The 22,406-nt window shown below is 44.7% G+C and overlaps 1 protein-coding gene across 1 annotated transcript in view; it reads left to right on the top strand.

Moving 5' to 3' along the window:
- The window catches only part of DCX (doublecortin), a 115,035-nt gene extending 106,105 nt beyond the window's left edge, over positions 1-8,930 (top strand). The window contains exon 7 of the mRNA XM_045996547.1: positions 943-8,930. Within this exon, the coding sequence (XP_045852503.1) occupies positions 943-999 (57 nt within the window). The 3' untranslated portion in view covers positions 1,000-8,930. The remainder of the gene's footprint in view (positions 1-942) is intronic.
- Positions 8,931-22,406: the final 13,476 nt, after the last annotated feature.

Raw genomic sequence — 22,406 nt, 5'->3', positions numbered from 1 at the left:
ACAACCAGGAAAATTCAAATTAAAACCGTAATGAGATACCACTTAAAACCCCCATGATTAGATAAATAAAAAGGAGAGAAAACACCAAATACTGGCGAGGATGTAGATAAACTGGATCCCTAATACTTGTCTGATGAGAATGTAAAGAGTACCCCCACTCTGGAAAACAATACTGCAGTCTTTACAAACTTAATGTGCAATGGCCATACGACTCAGCAGTGGTACTCTTGAGCATTTATCCCAGAGAAACGTAAACTTATGTTAATACAAAAACCTGTATAAGAATGTTTAGAGCAAGCTTAAATTGTAATAGCCCGCAATGCCCTTCAATGGGTGAATATTTAACCAACATGTGGCATAATGGCACCGTAGAATACTGCTCAGCAATATAAAGGAGTGAACCTGCTGACGTGTGCCACAACTTGCATGAATCCCTAGAGAATTATGCTAAATGGGAAAGGCCAGTCCTGAAAGGTTACATACCATATGGTTCCATTTATATAATAGTCTCGGAATGACAAAACTGTAGAGATGGGAAACAGATCATTGGTTGCCATGGGGGGTTTAGATATGGGAGACAGGGCTCTGTAGCTCTAAATGGGGCAGCATGAGGGAGCCCATTGATGAGGGTACAGGTCTGTATCTCAGCTATGGCGATGGGCACACAAATACACACGTGGTAAAATTGCATAGAACTACGTACACACTCGTGCAACACAAGTGCGTGGAAAATGGCAAAATGTTACCACTGGGGGAAGTTGAGTGAAGGGTACATCAGCACAAGCATTCCTCCTGATATTCAGCTTCCTCTGAATCTGTCATTAGTTCAAAATAAAAATTAGAGAAAATACTAATTAAAACAACCCAGTCATCTGATGTTGCCCACTTCAGAGCCCAGTATGTCAAGAAAAGGAGTTAACTTGACCTCTTCTCTTCTTACAGGATCTGTACCTGCCTCTGTCCTTGGATGACTCAGACTCACTTGGTGATTCCATGTGAAAGAGAAGAGAATGTTCAGAGTCCAGAGTACAAATCCAAGCTCACCGTTACAATAGGGTACTTCTGCTCAAGGGTCCAACAGGGCTATTGGTGCTTTCAAATTTTTATTTGTCATTGTTGTTATTTTTAAAAACACACTGTAATATGTTGGGTTTATGTTCCTGTGATTTCTCCTCTGGGCCACTGATCCACAGTTACCAATTATAAGAGATAGATCGATAACCATCCTTCGGGGTAACTTTCCGGGGATGCAAAATGTGCTAGTCCATGACCTTTCTATTGAAAACTTAGGCGCCTGCGTTCTTTCTCCCCCGTCTCACTTTGCTCATACATGGCAGTCTTCCTTCTGTAGAGGGTTGTTTACATACATAGCCCTTAAAACGTGTATGTGGGAAAGAAACTCATTGGCAAATCCAAGAGTGACAAACCCAAGTGCCCCTTGTCTCCCAATCTCAACAGTGCTGGAAGATCCTGGGAGGGCGGCAAGGCAGCTCCCCAGCCTTGCTCTTCACTCCCGACTTAGCCCCCAGTTTGTCGTCTAGCACCAGTTCTGGCTGTCAAGGGGGAGAAACACCAGCAATTTGTAATTCTGACAGCAGATGCTTAGGACCCCATTGCAGGGCTAGTGAAAACGAGACTAGGCAGAATTAAGAAACACTGTCGGCGTTTCGGTAGCATTTCTAAAGCACAGCAAATTTCTTGTCGAGCTCTCCAGTGGGGCAATTTGGAATCAATAAGCAATTAAAGGTTGGCGGTGAGGGACTTCGTACGCCCGATTCCTCTAGGAGGCTGTCTAACATAGCGAGTTATTACACAAACTGTATGGTATCCATCTGTCTCTGTTCTATTGAATGCCTTGTAAACAGCCAACACTGAAAACACTGTGAGAATTTGTTTTCAGGTCTGACACCTTTTGGTCGCTTTTTATAGCAAGAAAACCAATATCCTTTTTATAAAACTTCGTGTCTGTACTTCGGGAGCAAACTCTTCAGGCTCCTTTTTTATAAACTGGTGGTTTTTCTTTTGTCTAAAAAACACATGCAGAAAATTTACCAAAAAAAAAATACAGAAGAATAACATAGTTTAGAAATCATGCTGTCACTGCCAAACAGAAACCTCCAGGAGGAAACAAAAATGAGTAGCAGAGGCCAATTCAATAGAATCAGTCTTTTGATAACTTTATAACAGTTATGCTTACATTAATAATTTCAACGTGGACCAGACATTCTAATTATATTTTAAGGGAAATGTTATGGCATATTTTAAGCAAGTCTTTTTTATCTGCAATCCTGATATTTCATACTGAAGACACAGAGACCTTTCGCTTGTCTTTCATGCTAGAAAGGATTTCTCTTTACTAAGGACTGATCATTCGAAATAGCTCTCAGTCTTTGAGGTACCGGTTCATAACACTGCTTTTTGTTTGTAACTGTAGCCCATAATGGCAAAGATGACTAAATTTAAGGGAAAGCCATGCATGCCAGTTCTGTGTTTGCTTTTAGCAGATATGAAGTTTTTTTTCCCCTTATTTCTTTGTAATTGTTCGGATAGTGTGTGAGGGGCAGCACTCAAAGCCAGGCTGTGGTTTGGTTCCTGAGGGAGTTGCAGTTGTTCCTCCTCTTGAACTGGAATGAGCTTGGGGGTGTGTGTGCATATGTGTGTGTGTACCCTCAGTGGCTTCAGAACTGGGAGATACTGCAGGATACCCCGGATCCGTGGCAACGTGGTGGCATTGCTGATGTGGAAGGGAAATTGGTGGTGGAAGGGGTAGCTCAGATGCCCCTAGACAAGCTTCAGAGGACCTTAGCTACAAGAAATATCTTTGGCTCAAGAAAAGTCCTATTGATAGTAATACTGATTCCTGGTTCAATGGGTCACCAAAGAACCCCAAATCATGAGAACTCTCTTTGCCTCTCTCCTTTATGTGTAGGCCTGTTGGAAACCATGACGGAGCCCATTTTCTTTACTCCCTACTTTCTTCTGGAAGCTCAAGGTTTTTCCTTAGTGCCTCCCAGAACAATTTGTAGTTAATTGGGAAAAACTGGTACTTGGGATGGTGGGGAGGGGGGCAGGGGCAGTGTAGAGAGAGTAGCAGGTCTATTTTTAATCTTCAGGCCAGATCCCCAAAGATTCCACTCTCTCCAGATCTCATTTAGCCCAGTTGCTTCCATTTAAAATGAGACGGAGGCTGAGGCCACTAACAGACAGGCTAGTGAGGAGCAAGAGGAGGAATTTAGATTCTCTCCTATCCTGGGCCCTGTGCTACCTTCCTGAGCATTTCCTCACTGGTGGCAGGTGTACTAAATGGACACATTCTCCTGAGAGTGACCTTTGATCCAACAGTATTCAATCATAAAAGTAGATTTTCCATCTTTCTTTTAATCAATTATAAGAGAACATTTCTGTACTACCACTTCAAGGGGCTTGGTCTTGTTCCAAAATCTAAGCCTTTAATGATTGCATTTTAAATTAGCCCATTTTCAAGGCAGAAGAAAAAATCATAACTGTGCGCCTTCACTCCTGTCATTCATGCCAGATTTTGCCCAATTCGGTTTTACCACTAAAGTCCCATTATATTACCTTCTGCACACTCAGCAAATATCAAGTCATTCAGCAAGCATCTGCCACCACTCCCCCATCCTCCCTCCCTCTTTCACGCATGTGCATGCCCACGCGCGCGCACACACACACACACAATCCATCTGTTGCTTGTTCCTACCTCCTGATTTTTCTCCCTTACAGAAATAGAAATAGGGACAAAGAAGGGGAAAATGTATATATGGGACTGGGCTGAACAACTTCTTAAGTAGTGTTAACTAGGGGTAAATTGAGAGAAAATTTCCTTTTCTCTTCACTGTTTTGGAAAGGATAGCCATTAGCATGACTGCTTTGTGTCCTTAAGGACTTTAGTATTAGCCTAGATTGAATCATAGAGCTTTCTAGCTGGAAGGAACCTTAGGATCACACGATCTACTCCAAATTCCCTTTTCAGGCCAGGAATGAGAGGCAGAGGTAATTTTCCCAAGGTCATACAGCTGTCTAGGGGCAGGGCTGGGATTAGAACCCACATCTATTGGCTCTTGTTCCAGAGCCTTTTCCCACTGAACTGTATTGCCTTCCATGAGACTCCTGAGAATTCTTTCCCAGGGTCATGTTGCATCTTGGAGCCATATGCTGCTGCCCTGAGCTCAGTGGGGAATCCACCCAGCAACCTCATATGGCTCTTTCTCCCTGTGTTCACATGGTTCCCATCCACATGGACTGCAGATGTCCCCAAAGGGAAGGAGACATTGAGGACCCACAGGAACAATGAGGTCCCTGACCTTGTCCACCCAACACAGAGGATCACTATCCCACCTCGAGGAGTCCTTGGCTTTCTGAGCTCCTGCCCTGTCCAGCTGAAATGGGGGAAGGCTGATTTTTCCCTGTCAGCTCACCTCATCACATCTCCTATTGGCTGGGTCTTCAGAGGCTGAGGGAAATGATTCTTGTTCCTAGAGCAGGGAAAGGAAGGAAGAACTAGAACCATAGCTTTGTTTCCCATAAATGTCCGAGACAGCTTTTCAGTATTTTTTGAATGACTGTGGCTGCCATTCACTGGCAATGAATTCTTTTAAAATATGGGAGAGAGGCTAGCTAGAGAGAATAACCTGGTCTTGCTCTGGTGGTTCTCATCCACAATGTTCCCATAGCCATCCTGCCCCAATGGGTACAATTTCCAGGTATAAGCAAGGGGCTTCATAACTAAAATGCACCCCAGCTCGTGGTAAACATTGGCTCCTTGTGTTTGCACTGAAATAGCAAGCTATGTCCTCTACATGCCATACTCACCTTCTTGTGTATGCTGCTTGCTCCTGTGACCTTCCATGGCAGAAACCAGGGCAACAAGGTCTGAACCTGTGGTTTGGCTCCCAGTAAGTCTCCTTCTGGGATTGAAGGGTTATTCATTAGTTCAGGTCCAAGAGACCTCCTTCTGGGCTTACCCTGCTTCTCAGGAAGTTCTCTCTTCTTCCTGCTTCTCTTCCCCAATTGGAAGGAACCTAGGAACCTTAAAGTGGATGTATAGGAAAATAGAAGGGGTCTGAGCCCCCTTGATCCTTCTTTGAATCACCCAGCCCAAGTCTTAGAGCAGCAATGCGGTGCTTGCTTTGGACAAAATGACATCTATTTCTTTAGTCCCTTTAATAATGGCAGGACATGCCCTCAATCCCCCTCAGATATGGTTTGAAGTTGCTTTTCTTTTTTAAAAAAACACATCTCCCTGGGACAAGGGAATAAGCATGCCCATGTACCCCAGAGGAGCTCTAGCACACTGATGAGAGGGTTTTCAGAGATCAGACTACCTTCAAAACATCTATGCCAAGATACATCTCTGGATAGCTGCCCCAGGACAGTGGGGTTTGAATGACCTCTTTTGCTACCCAAGACACTATGGGGACTAAAAGGCATTGGAGATTTATTTTTTGAAGCAGGTCTTTGGAACCTCTCCTTGGCCACAAAGGGCCACTTGAATCTCCAAGGCCAGGCCACAATCATGCATTGTCCTTATGGCATCCAGGGATTTGGCTCTTAGGCCTAGGCTGGTTTCATTAGTAAACTGTCAGTATTTTGAAGCTCATATGAGATGAGGGGACATTAAGGGTCCTATGTTTTGGGACCTGGAATCCAGAGAGAATGAAGTCCCAGACATTGATATGCCAGAAGTGATCTGAGACCTCCTGTGTAGCAAGAGAGCTGTCACACTTCTGCCGTTGCCCTAGGAAGGAAACCTCTTATGTAGTATTGTCCAATGGAACATTCTGTGATTCCATATGGGGTTTCCTCTTCCTTATCCATGTGGCCACGTGGAGCAAGGATACTGCATTGATTCCCCGTGCCTACCTTTTGGCGGGGGAGAGATATCTGCAACAGACTCTTTGGCTCTTGGTGGCCCAGACCCAGTGTAGTGCTGTTAATATTCAGTAGATTGTCCTAAAGGCTGTGATTATGGACCAAGACAACACAGGCTATTCATTTCTTAAAGTGAATTCACAATTTTATTCTTCTATCTCTTCAGGAAAAAGAGACTTTTTCCTGTCTCTCCCACCCTGGTCCCCAGAGCTTATCTCCATCCCCAAAGATGTAGTGTGGCCTTGACATTCAACCTCTTGGTGTTGCTGTTGTTTCCTGCTTGTGTCTCATTAAAGATCCATGCAGACCTCCCACTTTGGCCCAGGTGGTGTGACACTGGCTATCACAAGACAAGACTCTGGAACCTGCTTCTAACTGCCTACACTTTGACATCTTCTGGAATCAGATGCAATCTCATCTTACCTTAGATGCCTGGGATTGGGTGTATAGAATTCACCTTGGAAATTAAGGTCTTCTTGCTCCTGATTAGAAGGGACAGGCTAGTTGGGAGAGATTATGTGGCACAATGGAAGTCAGAGCAAACACCTTGTGAACTAAGGCACACGTGGGGGCCTGGAAACTTCTCATTTCTGGGTTAATAATAACCTGAGGAATCAATGTCTTTTTGCCAATGTCTACCTCCTCTCTGTATTTCTTTGTCTTATCTTTTTCTCTGTAGTTCATTAGAATTGCTCTCATTTTTATACTCTCTTATCACTCTCTTCTTCCAGAGTACAAATGCCCATCTCTTGGCCTCTGCAATTCCCTCTCTTGTTTGTTGTCTCCCATTTTATTCCTTCCTTCATCCATGTCTAGGTATTGGGCACATGCCTCTTCTTAGCCCTGAAGTTTTGCCTTGGTGATGTTATTTCTGGACGTGACCAGCGCTGATCATACCCCAGTCCAGTCAGAAGTATGGTGGTTGAAATCAATCTGATCCTGGCTCTTTGTTCTCCATTTTCAGTTGCCATTCCCCAAAGCAGATCTTTATAAGCAGTTTCCTTACAGCTCATGTATCTTTGGGTCTTTGCCTTCCAAGCACTGTACAGAGCTCTCTGTGGTTCTTTTTTAGTCTGCCATTTTGTGGAGCAGTGAAGTGTGCTCAGATAAATAATTAGCTGAACAGAAAAGTCCACCCATGGATTCTTATCAGCTAAATACTATTAACTGATTTAATTTGCTTTGCTCATAATTTTAAAAGCTGCAGTATAATATCATGAGAGACCACAGGTCATCTCTGCTGTCATTTGGTTTGGCCGGCTGGGGGCATTGGGTGTGGGGTGGAGCAACTGGGTTCAAGTTTTACCCCGTGATACATTAAGCTGTCTGTAACAACCTTATGTTTGGGGTTTGCCAACTGTTGAACTGTTTTAGGTAAACTGATAGGCAGTTGTGGTTGATTTAATGGAAAGGGTAATTAACAAACCCCTACCACAGAACAAAACATTCACTTGATTAATACGTATTTGTCCTTCTATTACTAAATTCACCTAAACATTTATTCTTAACTCCAGCTGTTTGCATCCCTGTGCAGGCAGTCCACATAGAGTAATCAGTGGGCCTCAAGAAGTCAGCTTGTAGGTGCTAATTTATTCCACAGGGTACACAGCCCTTGGGGACGTCATGGCTTGGCAATGCCATATGGAATGCCCTTTCTGATGGCTTTTCTTTATAACTTCTCTTAAAGGGATTTGAGCAAGTAAGAAGTTATACCAAAACGTCTCCCATGTATGGTCCTGCAATATATTGTGGCTTGAAGCCAATGATCCCTTATGACTTGTATACAACTAATGCATGTTTTGATTGAAGTTTGCATTTCTCATGTGTGGTAAGTTCTTTAAAAAAAAAAGGTTCGGGTCACCTTTTTGTGCCATTAAACTTGTACAGAAAACGCTTTTATGGTCATTTTCAAAGGGAGAAAATTTAAAATGGAAACAGCCCACCCTTTCTGCCCTATTGCTGTAGTTAGAACTCAGTAAGTGTAGCAAAAACAGCTGTAATTGGTGGTTGTAGTATTAGAGGTGTTAGCTTGCTAGTGACTAGCTTTGGAAAGTAAATGCATGGTAGTGTACATCCCGTTTCTTAAATAACTCATTTTAACTTCTGAAAAGAATATATTCTTCCTTGTGGTCCCTCTTCCCTGCCCTGCCCGCTCCCTTCCCCTGCTCCCAGGTGTCTCATAGTTGTAAAGAACTGATTTGGGGGCCGATGTCTTTTGCCAAGTCAAGTCAGCAAGGAACAAACAGGCCAAAAAGGGGGGAAAGGCATTTCTCAACAGTCTCTTCAGCAGCTAGTGAACATTTCTCAAGGAATGACGTTATGATCAAACACTCAACTTCCCTTTGCATAAAAAAATAAAATCGGTGGGAGCTCGAGAATGTGTTTGACCGTTTGCTTACATAGTGGAGTTGAAGAGTTCTCAGAATCATGTGCAATTGAAAGACATTGGACAATGATGTTCCTTTATCCCTGCAACAGTTTTGAGGTATCTGGAAACCTCACAAGGCTCTGCTTGACCGAGCCATACTTATTAAGAAAGAAAGAGAAAAAACAGAGAAAGACAATAGATAACTTAGGGACTTTTTAGCTGCCCCCTTAGAAGAGTTGTAGCTGTAAAAGATGAGGACATGCACAGAGAAGCATTGCCCCTGGTTGCCCAGGCAATGCCTAGCTTTGCTTTCAGACTATGTTTCTAAAGTACTGTTCCAGAAAGGCGCTCTCTCCTTTTTGGTTTGCTGTTCCCACTTGGACTGGTAGGTTTGATGAGGCTCATGTAAAACCAGCTGGAGCAGACCTTTTTCATCTCCTGTGCCTGTTAATATCCCTCTCCCTCCCTCCATGATTTCATGAGGGCTTTCTTTGGTTAGAGGACTTCAAAGTCTAGAGAAGTTCCCCATGTGTGTAACGTGTTGTGAACTGTGAATGCTGCAGCTTCACGGCATTCGATACCAGGAGGCTGGAGAGCTGCTCTTGCAATCATTTTGGCTCTCGAGCTCTGTTCTTCATCTCATTCTCATTTCTGTGTACATTTGCAAGATGTGTGTAATGCCATTTTCCAAAAATAAAATTCGATTTCAATATTTTTGGCTGACAGTGTCTTTCTTTCTTTCTTTCTTTCTTTCTTTCTTTCTTTCTTTCTTTCTTTCTTTCTTTCTTTCTTTCTTTCTTTCTTTTTAACGTTGAACCGATGATCATATAACCCCAAAATGTCCGAGCTGGAAGAAAACTTCGATGTTCATCAGTCCGGCTCCTTAATTATATAGATGGGGAAGCTGACGATCGATATATGATGGAAATGCCATAATTAAGAGCACAGCACATTTACACCATATAAGATCCCAATCTCCCAGAGTGAGCGGGAATCAAACGGCCTCTTTTTATGTATAAGATGCTTTGACCAAGGTCAGTCTTGATCATCAGAATAGGAGGTCGCTTCTAGTCCTGTGTTCGCAGAGAAAAGACTCCATGTGGGTTCTGGCAAATACTTCTACCTGCAGTCCCTACCTGCAAATTCCCAATCCGTTGATGGTGCCACTGCTCCCGGGAGAAGGGACACCTAAAAATCTTACTCACCCTCAAACATAAATGACTAAATATTGTTCTCAGATAAGACTTTATTAATAATGAGAATGCAAGGCGCTGGGCTTGTGAAGAGGTTGATTGAAAGGGAGGAAGGAAAGTTTACAGAAAGAGGAGGCTGAGTTCTCAGAAAACAGCGTGAACAATCTTATGGTGAGAGCCAAGCCTGAAGCTCCCACCTGAGCTGTGTTTAAAGAAGCAAAGCACTGAGATGGTTAGGAATTTTCCTTTCTTCTGTACAGCATCTTATCAACTAGCCCCATGCCATTACTCTGGTTGAGACAAAAAAAAAAAAAAAGTAAACAGGGATGGGAATTCTTAGTGTTCCTAATCCAAAATTTACATATATATATATATATAAATGTGTGTGTGTATATACATATATAAAACAACACTCAGATTGGCCAGTTTAAACTTCCTGCTCACTATGGCCAGACCCTCTTTCTCACTGATTTTTAAGGTGTTGCTTTCTCCCAACTTAGTCTCCCCTGGTCTCCACTGCAAGCAGATTCTTTCTAAAAGATCATTTTGATGTTGTCATTTCTCTGAGTGGGAATTTATGACAGTTGTCTATTGCCCATCAGATCAAGTCCAACTTGTCCATGTGGTTTTCATTAAGACATCTCTGGAGTGCTATGTTCCAGATACTCTGCCAATTGCTGGGCCTTGGGTTTCAGAGTTACAGTCCAGGGAAGGCATACCTGTAAATAAATGACTCTGGTGCCAAGGAGCAAGTACTACAGGAACACTAATGATGGGATAATTAATGTCCTGGGATGGTGAAGTTCAGGAAAACTTCACAGAACTGGCTGCATTTGAGAGCAGACTCAAGAGTTTTCGAGGTGGGCAGGGAGTGTTCCCAACAGAGAGAAGAGCATGAGGAATGGCAAAAAAAGCAAGACTCTTTCTGAGAACTGAAAATTACCTGAGTCAGCAAGGTTATAGGTCCAGTATATAGGGTTCTGGGAGGCAAATACAAGGGCATAGTCTGGAATTACAGTTTGGGTGGTTGACCAGTGGTTCCCAAGTGCTGGTATAGCAACCAATGACAGTCTGTAATAAAGTTTTTTTTTTTTTACAAGACTGTGATGAAAAAAGAGAACTGAGGAAAATATAGTGTGGGTTTTTTTTTTTTCGTAGAAATAAATTACTCCATGTAGAGGACTAAAAGACAGGTGCATGCTGCTTTTTAATGTCCTCACAGGGTGAAATAAAAAGTGAGTAAAACCGGAGGGGCTCAAATCCAGTCTACCTCTCTTTATTTCATTTCTTTTCTAATTTTGATCATCTGTGAAATTTGGCAGTATGGTAGCCATTGGTTTAGACTAAAAGAATGGACAAACAGAGAAACCAGTGGGGGCTGATTTGTAAGGAAAAGGATGTGTTGCATTCGAAGCAATTTCTTTCTTGGAGCCTAAACATTCTCTCCTGTTAGCTCTCCACCCTCCCCACCCTCCCTTCCTCCCTCTCCCTTCTTCCCTCAGTCCTCCCCACCTCCCTCTCTTTTTTCTCTTTTTATGGTTTCCTTCTTCCAGCTCTGCAGATGCAGAGATGAAACAGGCTTTTCTGCCTTCAAGGTGCTCACATTGCAAAGCAGAGCATCAGCACCACCTAGGAACATCTCAGAAATGCAAATCCATGGGTCCCACCCCACATACACTGGTTCAGAAACTGAGAGCCGGGGCGGTGGGGGGCAGTGATTTCTGTTTTAACAAGCCCTCCCGTGGATTCTGAGGCCCTTTCTCATCTGAGAAGCCCCGCTCTTGTGAATTCCACTTCCTTTTTCCCCAGGACTCAGTGAGGACCTAAATAGCATATTATGATCTCCTGGGCCATTTGAATTTGAGTTTGCATCTTGCCCAGAAGAACAAAGACTCGAGAGGCTAGTAATTCTAGTCAGATCTCTATATGTTCAGTTTTTGGATGAAAGACGACCTTTTCAAGCTTGAGAAAAATTTTACATAGGTAAAGACATGCTGAGAATGAGTCGTTGCAGCTGTTGCAAGAGTCTGGATGGAGATAGGTGGAGACCCAGAATTAAGGCCAGATCAGGGGTGGTAGCGGGGAAGTAGAGCCAATGTGCTGTTGATGCAGGAGTGTCAGGAGGTAGTGGGCCGGCTGGATACAGAGAGAGAGAGAGAGAGAGAGAGAGCAGGAAAGCCCCAACTTGACTTGAGTAATTCTCTCCCGGCTTCCCCTGTTCCTAGACAAGTAATTCTCTCCCGGCTTCCCCTGTTCCTAGACATGGTCCTGTGCTCCAGACAGCTTAGGAGCCTCCCTCTTACGCACCTCCTTCACTGACTTGGGCCCTGGCTATGCAATGCTCATTCACACTTCACTCTAGCTGACAGAGTCTACCCCTTCTTTCTCTGCCCAGAAAAATACCCTCTGACTGCCCTTCCACATTCTCTCCACCTGTCTAAATCTCAGAGGTAGCCAAAACCTACCAGCAACGGAACTTAAGGCATATTTATAAGAAAAACAAACCCAAACATGGAGGAAAACTGGCAACTTTTCTCTCCTGAACTTTCCAGGGCAGTCCTGATCTTATGTAATTTTTTTTCCTTTTTCAAATAAAGGTGATTTGTTAAACATGTAACTACATGTGATTTTATTTTTTAGAACTTTCTTTAAAAATTTATATAAATACACTCGCAAATTGGAAAACATCCCTTGTCAGGACACACATCCGCACTGAGGGTTTGGAAAATCTGATTCCTTTCCAGGAGAGGCTTTTCCTAGGCTTCCTTGTCAACTTGTCTGGCCCTCCTAACCTTCATTCTCTTGCCAGTGTTAGAAGAGACACTGCCCTTCCATCTCTAATCTTTGCTTTTCGATACTCCAAAAGGGTCTTTCAGATCCTCTGATTATATCAAGCTTGATTGCATCAAGGAGACAGTCTTGAGTAAGCAGGTAATTTTTCTTTGAACCCCAGAGACTGCTGACTTTCTCCAATCAAGAAGACTTGGCTTAAGTTGTTGTAATTCCTCTTCCTTTCTCCCCACCTTCATGGCCCTGTATGATTCTGAAAATTCTTTACCCAACTTAGAGAGGGAAAAGTCCTAGAAGTCTGTATTTATTATGTGCCACTATTTACTCTCGCCAGTAATGAACAAGATATGCACAGAATTGCAGAATGTCAAAGGTGGAAGGGCCCTCAGAAACCACTTGTCCAATGTTTCCCAAACTTCCCTAGGGATTTGAGTCAATTGGGCTACTTGCTACAAATACGAGTTCTGGGACCCCATCACATTCCCACTTCATTAGCCTCTCCAGGACAGTGGCCAGGCAAACTGTATGTTTAACAAGAGCTTCAGTGATTCTTTCATCTGGGAAGTTCACAACGCTCCCCCAGACTTTACAGTGGATGGAATCACCTGAAGATCTTGTTAAAGTGCAGCTTCTGATTCTGCATTTCCAGGAAGCCACCTGCTAATGCCCCATGCTCCTAGCCCACAGACCATGTTTTCAGTAGTAAAACCTTGTGTTCATCGTTCAGAAGAGGAGGAAACCAAGGCCCAGGGCAAGAAAGAAAGTTGTGCACATGCAGACACTGAGCCAAGGTCGACTAGCACTGAGGGCTCCAGACTCCTGGGCCAGTGCTTTTTCCCTATGACCAGGCTGCCTATCACCAGCAGCCACTAAAAGCAGCCCAGCTGCAATGGTACTGTTTCCAATCAAAGGCTAATTGGAAAAATGATGTTTCCTGAAAGGGGAGCAGCCCTGGCTTGTCTCAGTAATGAGTGGGCACACTGGCAGGGTGTGGGGGAAGACAAAGGGTGGGGGAGGGGAGAGAATTTATGTCTCATTATAATTGAAGAAATGAGCCAAGTTCCCCTCCCGAGAAGCCCAAGGGTTTAAGGTCACACAATGTCCTCCACCATCCTCCAGGAAAAGTACTAAACTACACCGAACCACCCAACCAAGCAAAAACCCATCATCTAGAGCCTCGGGAAAGGGCCATAACGGAGGTCCTGCAAGGAGTCAGGAGAGCGCAGAGGAGGGGTAGTCTGGCTGCTGGGCTGGAGTGATGAAGGCTGCTAGATATTAGAGTTAGTATAATAAAGCATTAATGATGAAAAATGAGCTAAGAATTACCCTGCCTGGAATAAATCTTCATTTTAATGGTTCCCTTCAGGCACAGGCTTCACTGAGGAGATGTAACCTGAGCTGGAGCTTAAACAAGTTGGAGTTTGTTAGGTGATGAGGGGAGGAGGGGAGGATGGGGGCATGGCAGCCAGAAAGGCCAGTCTGAACAAAGGCAATGAGGTGTGAGCCCTGTCCACTGTGTCCGGAATCAGAAAGTCCTCCAGGGAGGTGGACGGACCCTTGAGGCACAGAGGCTGGAGTTGAGAGTGGATGAAGACCATTTGGGAAGGCGAAGTGGGGTTGGGTCTTTTTACAGCCACGCCAAGTGGTCTCTGCCGGCCACCATCCTAGGCTCGGGTGGGGAAGTAGACAGGGTCCCCAACCTCCCATAGCTCCAAGGCTATAACTGAGGAAGGCGGTAATTCTAACAGGGCACAAAATGCTGTGACCTGAGGAGAAACAAAATGGCAGGGAAGAATGTGGTCACCTATTTCAGCCTGGGAAGGTGGGGTAGGGGTCGTTGAGGAGAATCTTCCTGGAGGAAGCAACATCTTCACTGAGGCTTAAGTGAGGGGGGAAGAATATTCCAGGTCAGAGGAAGAGCATATGTTAAGGCCCCCAAGAGGAAGCACTGTTTTGTGGAGCAACAAAAAGAAGGCCGATATGGCGTAAGTGTGGAGTGTGATGGAGGAGAGGTGGTGAGAGATGACACCTGAGGGGCAGGCAGAGGCCAGACTGCATGGGGCCTATAAGCCACATTAAGGAGTTTGATCTTTCCTCCTGAAGAGCACCGGGGAGTCATTAAAGAGTTTTAAGCAGGAGAGTGAGATGACCACATAAAGTTGTGGCTGGACAAGAGGGACGCAAGAGCAAGAGACGAGGAGAGTGGGGGGCTGGGGATGGCAGGCAGGGTTATCCCGATCCATGCAAGAACTGATGACAGCTTGGACAGGGGAAGGTGGCAGTATAGACCCGAAGGAGGGAAAAATTGGCTCTCTCAAGAGGTCCATAGGCTTGGTCAAGGATTACATCTGTGGGAAGGATTTAGGGAGAAAGGTTTTAGTTCTGGACAGAAGCAGGTGAGTAGGAGAATAGGAAGAACTCTGGGCCAGGAGGAGCTAAGGGTCTCTGAAAGCAGACCCTGAGGGAGGCACGTTTGGGGAGGTCCTAGGCTTCTTCTTTGGGTACAGGTCTACAGAGATCAGGGGCCAGTGAAGGACTTTTGTTTTTGAAGCCCCTCAGTGCTGTGTGGCCTCTGAGTGAAATGGCCCCTGATGGGCATGCCTCCTTCTGGCTGAAGAGTCAGGGCCCAGAGTTAGGAACCACCACCCATTGCCGGCCTCTCCCATGGTGTGTCAGGCACTGAACTTGGCACCATGCATGCTTTAGTCCAAACAAGGTTCACCAAAACCCAGTAGGGTCTGGGGGTGCTCTCCTCATGTTTACAGATAGGAGGCTGGCTCAGAGAGGTTAAGTGACCTGTCAACAATCACACAGCTGGGAAGTGATGCTCTGACTATCTTTTCATTAGACCAAATTGCTTCCAGTGGACTGTATGCTCAGTCCTGCCACTGTGGCTACTCCAGAAGTAGGGTTTAAATATATCTCTTCTCAGGACAGCAAAGAGGTTTCAAGTGGATTTGAGGCTGCCATATCACAACACCCAAGGCTGGAGATGCTGCGGGCTGAAAAGGCAGACCTCACAGGCATGAAGAAAGCAGCAAGAAAGCTGTGAGGTGTTAGAGATGGATGGTGCTTAGGGTAGAGCATGTTCTCTGTAGAAGCATCCTGGAACAAATAGGATAAAGACCGTGCAGTGGACACAAAGCTTGGATGCTTAAGAGCATCGCCAGGAGGGTGGGAACTCAAGAACACGGAGCTCAAGGGACTTGGAGGAACCGTGTAATGTGGACCCCAACCTATTGGCATCATTCTTGCTGGGTTCTTTCTCCATTTCAGCTCATTTTTCTTGTCTTTCAAAATGTGAGATGGAGCACTGAAGGACACAACCTAGAGCATGGGAGAAAATATTCGCAAGTGATGTATGTGATAAAGGGTTAATATCTGGAATACATAAAGAACTCCTACACCTTGAGGATGGCCACAACAGAATGATCCAGCAATGGGGCGCCTGGGTGGCTCAGTGGGTTAAAGCCTCTGCCTTCGGCTCAGGTCATGATGCCAGGGTCCTGGGATAGAGCCCCGCGTCGGGCTCTCTGCTCAGCAGGGAGCCTGCTTCCCTTCCTCTGTCTCTGCTTGCCTCTCTGCCTACTTGTTATCTCTGTCAAATAAATAAATAAAATCTTATTTAAAAAAAAAGAATGATCCAGCAAAAAATGGGAAAAGGACTTGAATACACACTTCTCCAAGAAGATATATTAATAGCCAATGAGCACGTGAAAAGGTGTTTGACTTCACTCATCAGGGAAATGCAAATGCAAAATGCAATGAGCTATCACTTCACACCTGTTAGGATGGCTACTCTCAAAACACCCCAGCTAGTAACAAACGGTGACAAGGATGTGAGGAAATTAGATCCCTTATATGTTGCTGGAGGGCATGGAAAATGGTGTGGCTCCTACGGAACATGGACTGGCAGTTCCTCAAAAAATTAAAAATAGAATGACCATATAACCCAGCAATACCATTTATGGGTATGTACCCCAAAGAATTTAAAGCAGAGTCTCCACAAGATATTTGCACATCCATGTCCACAGCAGCAGTATTTACAAGAGCCAAGAAGGTGGAGCAACCCAAGTCCCCACTGACAGACAAATGGATAAACAAAATATGGGACCTACAGAAAATGGAATATTATTCAGCCTTAAAAAAGAAGAAAATTAAAAAAAAGAAGAAGAAAATCCCGGTGCATGCTACAAAAATGGATATGCTGGGAGGACATTATGCTAAATGAAAGAAGCCAGCCATAAAAGGGCAAATACGGCATGATTCCATTTATATGACATATCTAAAGTTGTCAAATTCACAGAAGCAGAAAGTAGCATGGCAGTTACCAGGGGCTGGGGGAGTTGTTGTTTATGGGTGCAGAGTTTCAGTTAGGCATGATGAAAAATTGCTGGTGACCTGTTTCACAACAGTGTGAATATACAGAGCGTTATCGAACTGCAGGCTTAAAAATGGCAAAGATTATAAATCTGATGTGTATGTGATCACAATTATAATTTTACAAAGATTTTAAGTGCAGGCTGGGAGATCAATACCTCTGGGATTTGCTTCTCTGTCAAGAAACCTTAGCTCCTCTCTCTTCTAAGTTTTTCAGAGCTCTTCCCTCAATCACCTCCAGAAAACTTTTTGAGACAGTTGGAAGAGTGGAATTGATTCTCAGACCAGGCCACTTTCAAACTTCCTCCTCCATCCCTCCCTAGCCTGCAGGATCCCTCCTCCTTTGCTTATACCCAATGGTTGTCCTTAGCCTATTTCCAGCCTGTTCATGGAACACGTGTTCTCAGAGGTCTGGGATGAAGGCTATTGATGAGAAGGAGAAAGGTAAGGACAGCTTGTTCCAGCCCTGTAAGTTACAAGGAGCTGTGTGCCTGTCCAGCAATAGCGTAACTTCATAGATTTCAAGCAAGCCTATGCTTCCTCTGAAGTGTTCTTTCACTACAGGTACAACAACACAGCAAACCACCATCCAAAAAAACCCTGTCCACCCGTGAATGGCGCTTTGTAAGCCAGTTAATGTATAACAGTTTAGAAAGCCGGGCAGGGAGCATGTTTGCTTTTCCAACAGGAACCACATCAGGGGTGTCAGATGCCAATAATCCCAGGATTCTGTGGTCATAGGCTTTGAATCTGCAGCCAAACTTCGGCATCCAGACGTGAAGGCCAGTGATTTCCAACCTTTTCACCACCAAGGATCCCTTTTATTACTTTTCCCCCTGTGGGCCCCATGTTTGGAAAGATTTTTATCTAGCAAAGCTATTTTATTATGGAATAATTCATTTTCCCAGTTTTTTACTCCCTCGGAGCGTCTGATCCACATGAGATAACCACACCAAGCTAATACAATTTCAATCAAAAGCAAAGAAACATGATATTGTACTTAGCTCTTTGTGGCTTTGTCTTGGCTGAATGTATAGTTTCTATTAGCCTTTTCTCAATATTGAAATACATTTTAAGGGCACCAGTCACTACCTTTAAAGTCCTCTGGATTGAGAACTGCCAGTACTAGTTAGTGGAGGCACTGACAAGAGGACTATCAGCTTAAGAAGCTATGAAGCCTGTGAACCACAAATAGGACAGAATCTGTTCATCAGGAAGCCTCCTTGCTTTATTTCACTCATATTTCACTAGCTTAAGGTTGTTTTTTTTTTTTTTTTTTTTTTTTTTTGTAAGAGGAATGATGAGATTGTTCCCCAAACAGAAATAACAAATGTTTGCCAAGCCCCTACCTAGGTGCCTGGCATTGTGATGGGATAAGTCCCAGACACAAGAATCTGCCTCCCTGCCAGGCCCTCTGCTTCCCAATTCCAGTCACGCTCCCTCCAGATCCAAGATCTTTGGTCATAGGGTATCTTAGAGGCTCATCTAAGCCAAATGTCTCTTACCACACTGAATACAAACGGACGTGTCTACGTGTCTGTCTATGCTACTATATGGAATGCTCTTAAGGTCACGGATCTTGTCCTATTTTTCTCTGTATCTCTGTGTCTCTGCCAAACAGTGAAATGCAGTGCCTGGCAATTAACAGGTGCTAGGGGAATGAATGACAATGAGTTCTAGGCTGGATGAATAGTTGAACAACTGAGAATGGAAATGAGACCATGAACTCCTTAAGGGCAGATACTGTGTCACATTTACTTCTGTGTCCCCACTGCCTGGAGCAGTGAATGGCATAGCGTGACCATGCAACAAATACCCAAGTGAATGAATGAATGAATTAATGGGTGGGTGGATTCCATAAGGCAAGAGCTGGTCCCCTGGGCCTGGATACCATGTGATGATGCATAGACCAGTTATTACAACACACAGGTAGAAGCCTCTTCACACCATTTATTTTTTTAAGCCGTCACCCAGTGCCGCCATGCCTCTGGCTAATCCTTGGCTACCACAATCCTTCCTGCAAGGCTCAGTACATCTCCCCCAACTCCCTCCTACCTCCCCACCCTCCCACCTTGCTGTTGATCGCCTATATAAATCCACACACACTCGTCCGATAAAGGAAAATGGCTCAGAACCCTGGCACCCCATTTGGAAAGGGCAATGACTCCCTCTATAAAAAAAAAGCTTAGAAAGGACAGAGAATGAATGCAGCCGAGACATGTCTCTCCCTGTGGTGTCACTGGATGTAATTTAAGCAGAGGCATTCCTGCAGTTGTTACACCCAGCAAGTGTGGGGAATGAAGCAGTTGTCTGTGACTGATTTAAACTGTGGTTTTTGACAACTGTGCCCTGGATTGAAGTGTCCCATCTGTTAAATTTAGTGTCCAAGGGAGCTGTGAACATGAGCTCTAAGAGGAGTAGCCTCAGTTCTATGGGGTCCTTGACAACTCAGGAAGAGTTTCTATCCCCAAACCAAATTGGGCATTTTCTCTGCATCTCAGGGCTGTTTAATTAATACAGTTATTCCTGGCAGGATCCTGGAATGCAGGAATAAGGTGGGCAGAACCTGAAGGGGATAGTGAGGGAATGGCGGAGGGAGGTGAGTGGGGAAGAAGCCTCTTTTCAAATATTTAAGAAATAACCAGGACTATCCTCAGGCAAAGGTCACTGAAAATGCCCCCTTCTCAAATTCCCACCACTACCTCCATCTTCACTCTGCCCCGTTACCCTGTTCTCTAAGCCTGAAGTCCCCTGATAGCTCCTGCTTCTACAATGCCATTGTAGGCTCCCATTCCAATTTAAACATTATTAAGATTTGCCTATCAGATTTATACTAGTGACATGATAGAGCCCTGAGGAAAAGCCATGTGGTTTGGATGGGGGAAGGAAAAGGGAATGGTACGGAGAGGAAAAGATGCCTCCTGGTTCAGACTTTGCTAGTAGTGCAAGGTGCATGCTTCAGGCAGGATGGAGCTGTTGAAGTTCAAGGAGAAGAGAGGATGGAAGCGGCAGGTGAAGAGACTCAAGGTGCACAGTTTTACCGTCGGGCGGGTCCTGGCTCACCATCTCCATTCCAGAGGAGCTTGGTATGAAAGAACTTTCAATGACATTACCCATCCCCAGGGGCAGCCTTCCCAGCTGCCCCAGTCAACTAATCCATGACTGTCTCTACCACTATATTTGGCCAGGCAGACTCCTGTGTCTACACATACCAGCTTTCGGAACTCACGTAAACTCCTAACTCCTCCAGATTTAGGCTCTACGCGGTCTGCTCTCTCACTGTTTGCTAACATGAACTCTGAAACCTAGCCCCACAAGTCCTCTTCCCTGTTCTTCCCTAAAGCACATTCCCAGCACACACATTTCCACCGGACTGACTCGAGTTCTTAATCTCTGTGGATCACTTCCCCCCTCCCTACCCCAAATGCTGACTTTCTCTCAGAGTGCCATTATTCTTCTAGGCCTAGCCAGTCTCACAGATGGCACAAAGAAGTTCTTGATAACTCTAAAGTCTACAAAACAGAAATGGAAATGCAAAGTGCAACATCTAATGGAGGATATAAACAATAAAATAGGCAATTAACATAGAATTATGATCAGTGGAGGACCTGGGCTCAAAGCCTGGTCCTGCTACTTCGTAGCTGTATAAGTAGAGAAAAATCATTCAACTTTTTTGAACCTGTATCCTCATCTGTAAAATGGGGCAATTAGCAGTACTTGTATCACTGGGCTAATGGAAAAATTCAATGAAATAATGCATGTGAAGCATCTGGCATAGCTCTACTCCCTTCTGCTCTGGGGCCTTAACATGATCCAAGGGGCAATAAGGGCTTAAGAAGGGAGAGTTTATCTGTGTTTCTTGAGGGTGAATATTCTTCTCAGACAAGCTTTGACAGAGAAGCAAAAATACAACTCCTAAGCAAAGCACCTCTGAGGTAGAGGAGAAGAGAGAGTGTCCATAGGTGTTTGAGGGAAAGGAAGAGTGCTGACTTCCTGGTGGAGGCGAGACCACGGGGTCTGTTTGCAAAGGAAGAGTAGGAGCATGATATTGGTTGAAGGCCAAGCAGGGTGAAGTACCAATTGGTAGACAGCAATAACTCTCAGCTTTTGGAAAGGGGAGGGAGCGGGGGAGAGAGACAGAGAGGAAGAGAGAGAGGGAGAGATACCCCAGCTTCTCCTCCTCCACACTCATTCTGTAAGGCACAGACTACAGAGGACTTTTAAGGGTATTTCCTACTGAGGGACAAGAACTACCAGTCACCACAAGGAAAGCAAGAAACTCATTGTAGACCCTCATGAGAAGACAGTCCCAGAATACATTTTCTCTTGGACTGTTCCACTGGGAAGCCCTTGGTGCCCCCTTTCACTCCTGCCACCCTCACAACCTCCTCCCAGGAATCGATGTGTTAAATCATATTAAAAGTCAGCGTGTAGAAGAGCAATTTAAGTCCAGGACCACAGAAAGTAGCAAGCTCCTTAACTGCCTTCAAAAACTGATAATCCTCACTATAAGTACTTGTCTTCTCAAACGCTCTGGTTTCTTGGCAACATATCTTCTCCTCGTGGTTCCCTGGCTTCAGGAGGTTTACTTCTCCAAGTTGCATTCTAGTTAAATAGGAACGACTCTGCCAAGAATCTTTTAGTCAGAGGAAGTGGTAACCTCACCCATCCTTGAAGCCAACAACTTGACCTCTCCCATGGCCCCTGTCCTTGGGCATAGCCACTGAGCAGCACCAAGGCACCAAGAAAACCTCCCTGGCATAGACCTTTGCCTGACACCACACAACGGAGCTTCACTTGGCTCCGGAGGGGTGAGCACCAGCTGGTTGCAGCCAGTTCCCTGGCAGCCCTCTGGAGGAGTCTTTGTATCTGGGTAAAATTATCTCACCCATCTCTGAAGTGTTTGTGGATGCCCCATTCCTGGGGTTGTCTGTGCTCTTCTGAGTGGAATATCTCAGGAGCAGACATCTATAGAGGAAAGAAGGGAAGAAAGGAAGAAGCTCACTAAGAATGCTTCTGGTCCCCAAAGTTGGGTCCAGTGAGACATGGCACATAAGACACAATTGACATGGCCAAGCCTATGCTGTCAGAAAGCTTGGATTTGGGTCTCAGTTCTGCTGCAGGAAGGCCCATCTTACTGTTATGGAAGCAAAACATGACAATATACAGGAAGTACATTGCACATACTAGGTGCCCCATCAAAGGTAGCTGAATCAGAGGTGTTGAGGGAAAATTTGCCTCCTGTGGTTGGAATATCGGCTCATTTGGGTTGTAGTGTGCCAGCGTTCATTCTCTAAACCCGTTAATACTTACTCTCTCTAGTAGTCCATCACTTGTACTCCTTTCCCTTTACTACCTTTATTTATTTATTATTTATTTATTTCCTACTATGTTCAGTTAGCCAACATACAGTACATCATTAGTTCTTGATGTGGTGTTCAGTGATTCATTAGTTATGAATAACACCCAGTGCTCCTCACCACACTTGCCCTCAATACCCATCACCCAGTTACCCCGTCCCCCTCTCCCTTCTGTGGTGCTCTGTTTGTTTACCAGAGTCCAGAGTTTCTCATGGTTCATCTTCTTCTCTGATTTCTCCCCCTTCAGTTTTCCCTCCCTTCCCCTGTGGTCCTCTGCATTATTCCTTTTGTTCCACATATGAGAGAAACCAAATGATATTTGTCCTCTCTGCTTGACTTATTTCACTCAGCATAATCTCCTCTAGTTCCAACTGTGTCAATGCAAATGGTAGGTATTCATCCTTTCTGATGGCAGAGTAATATTCG

The sequence above is a fragment of the Meles meles genome, chromosome X, assembly GCF_922984935.1.
Source record: "Meles meles chromosome X, mMelMel3.1 paternal haplotype, whole genome shotgun sequence".
NCBI classification, from domain to species: domain Eukaryota; kingdom Metazoa; phylum Chordata; class Mammalia; order Carnivora; family Mustelidae; genus Meles; species Meles meles.
The sequence above is the reverse complement of the archived record's forward strand: the minus strand, read 5'-3'. Positions and strand labels throughout refer to the sequence as shown.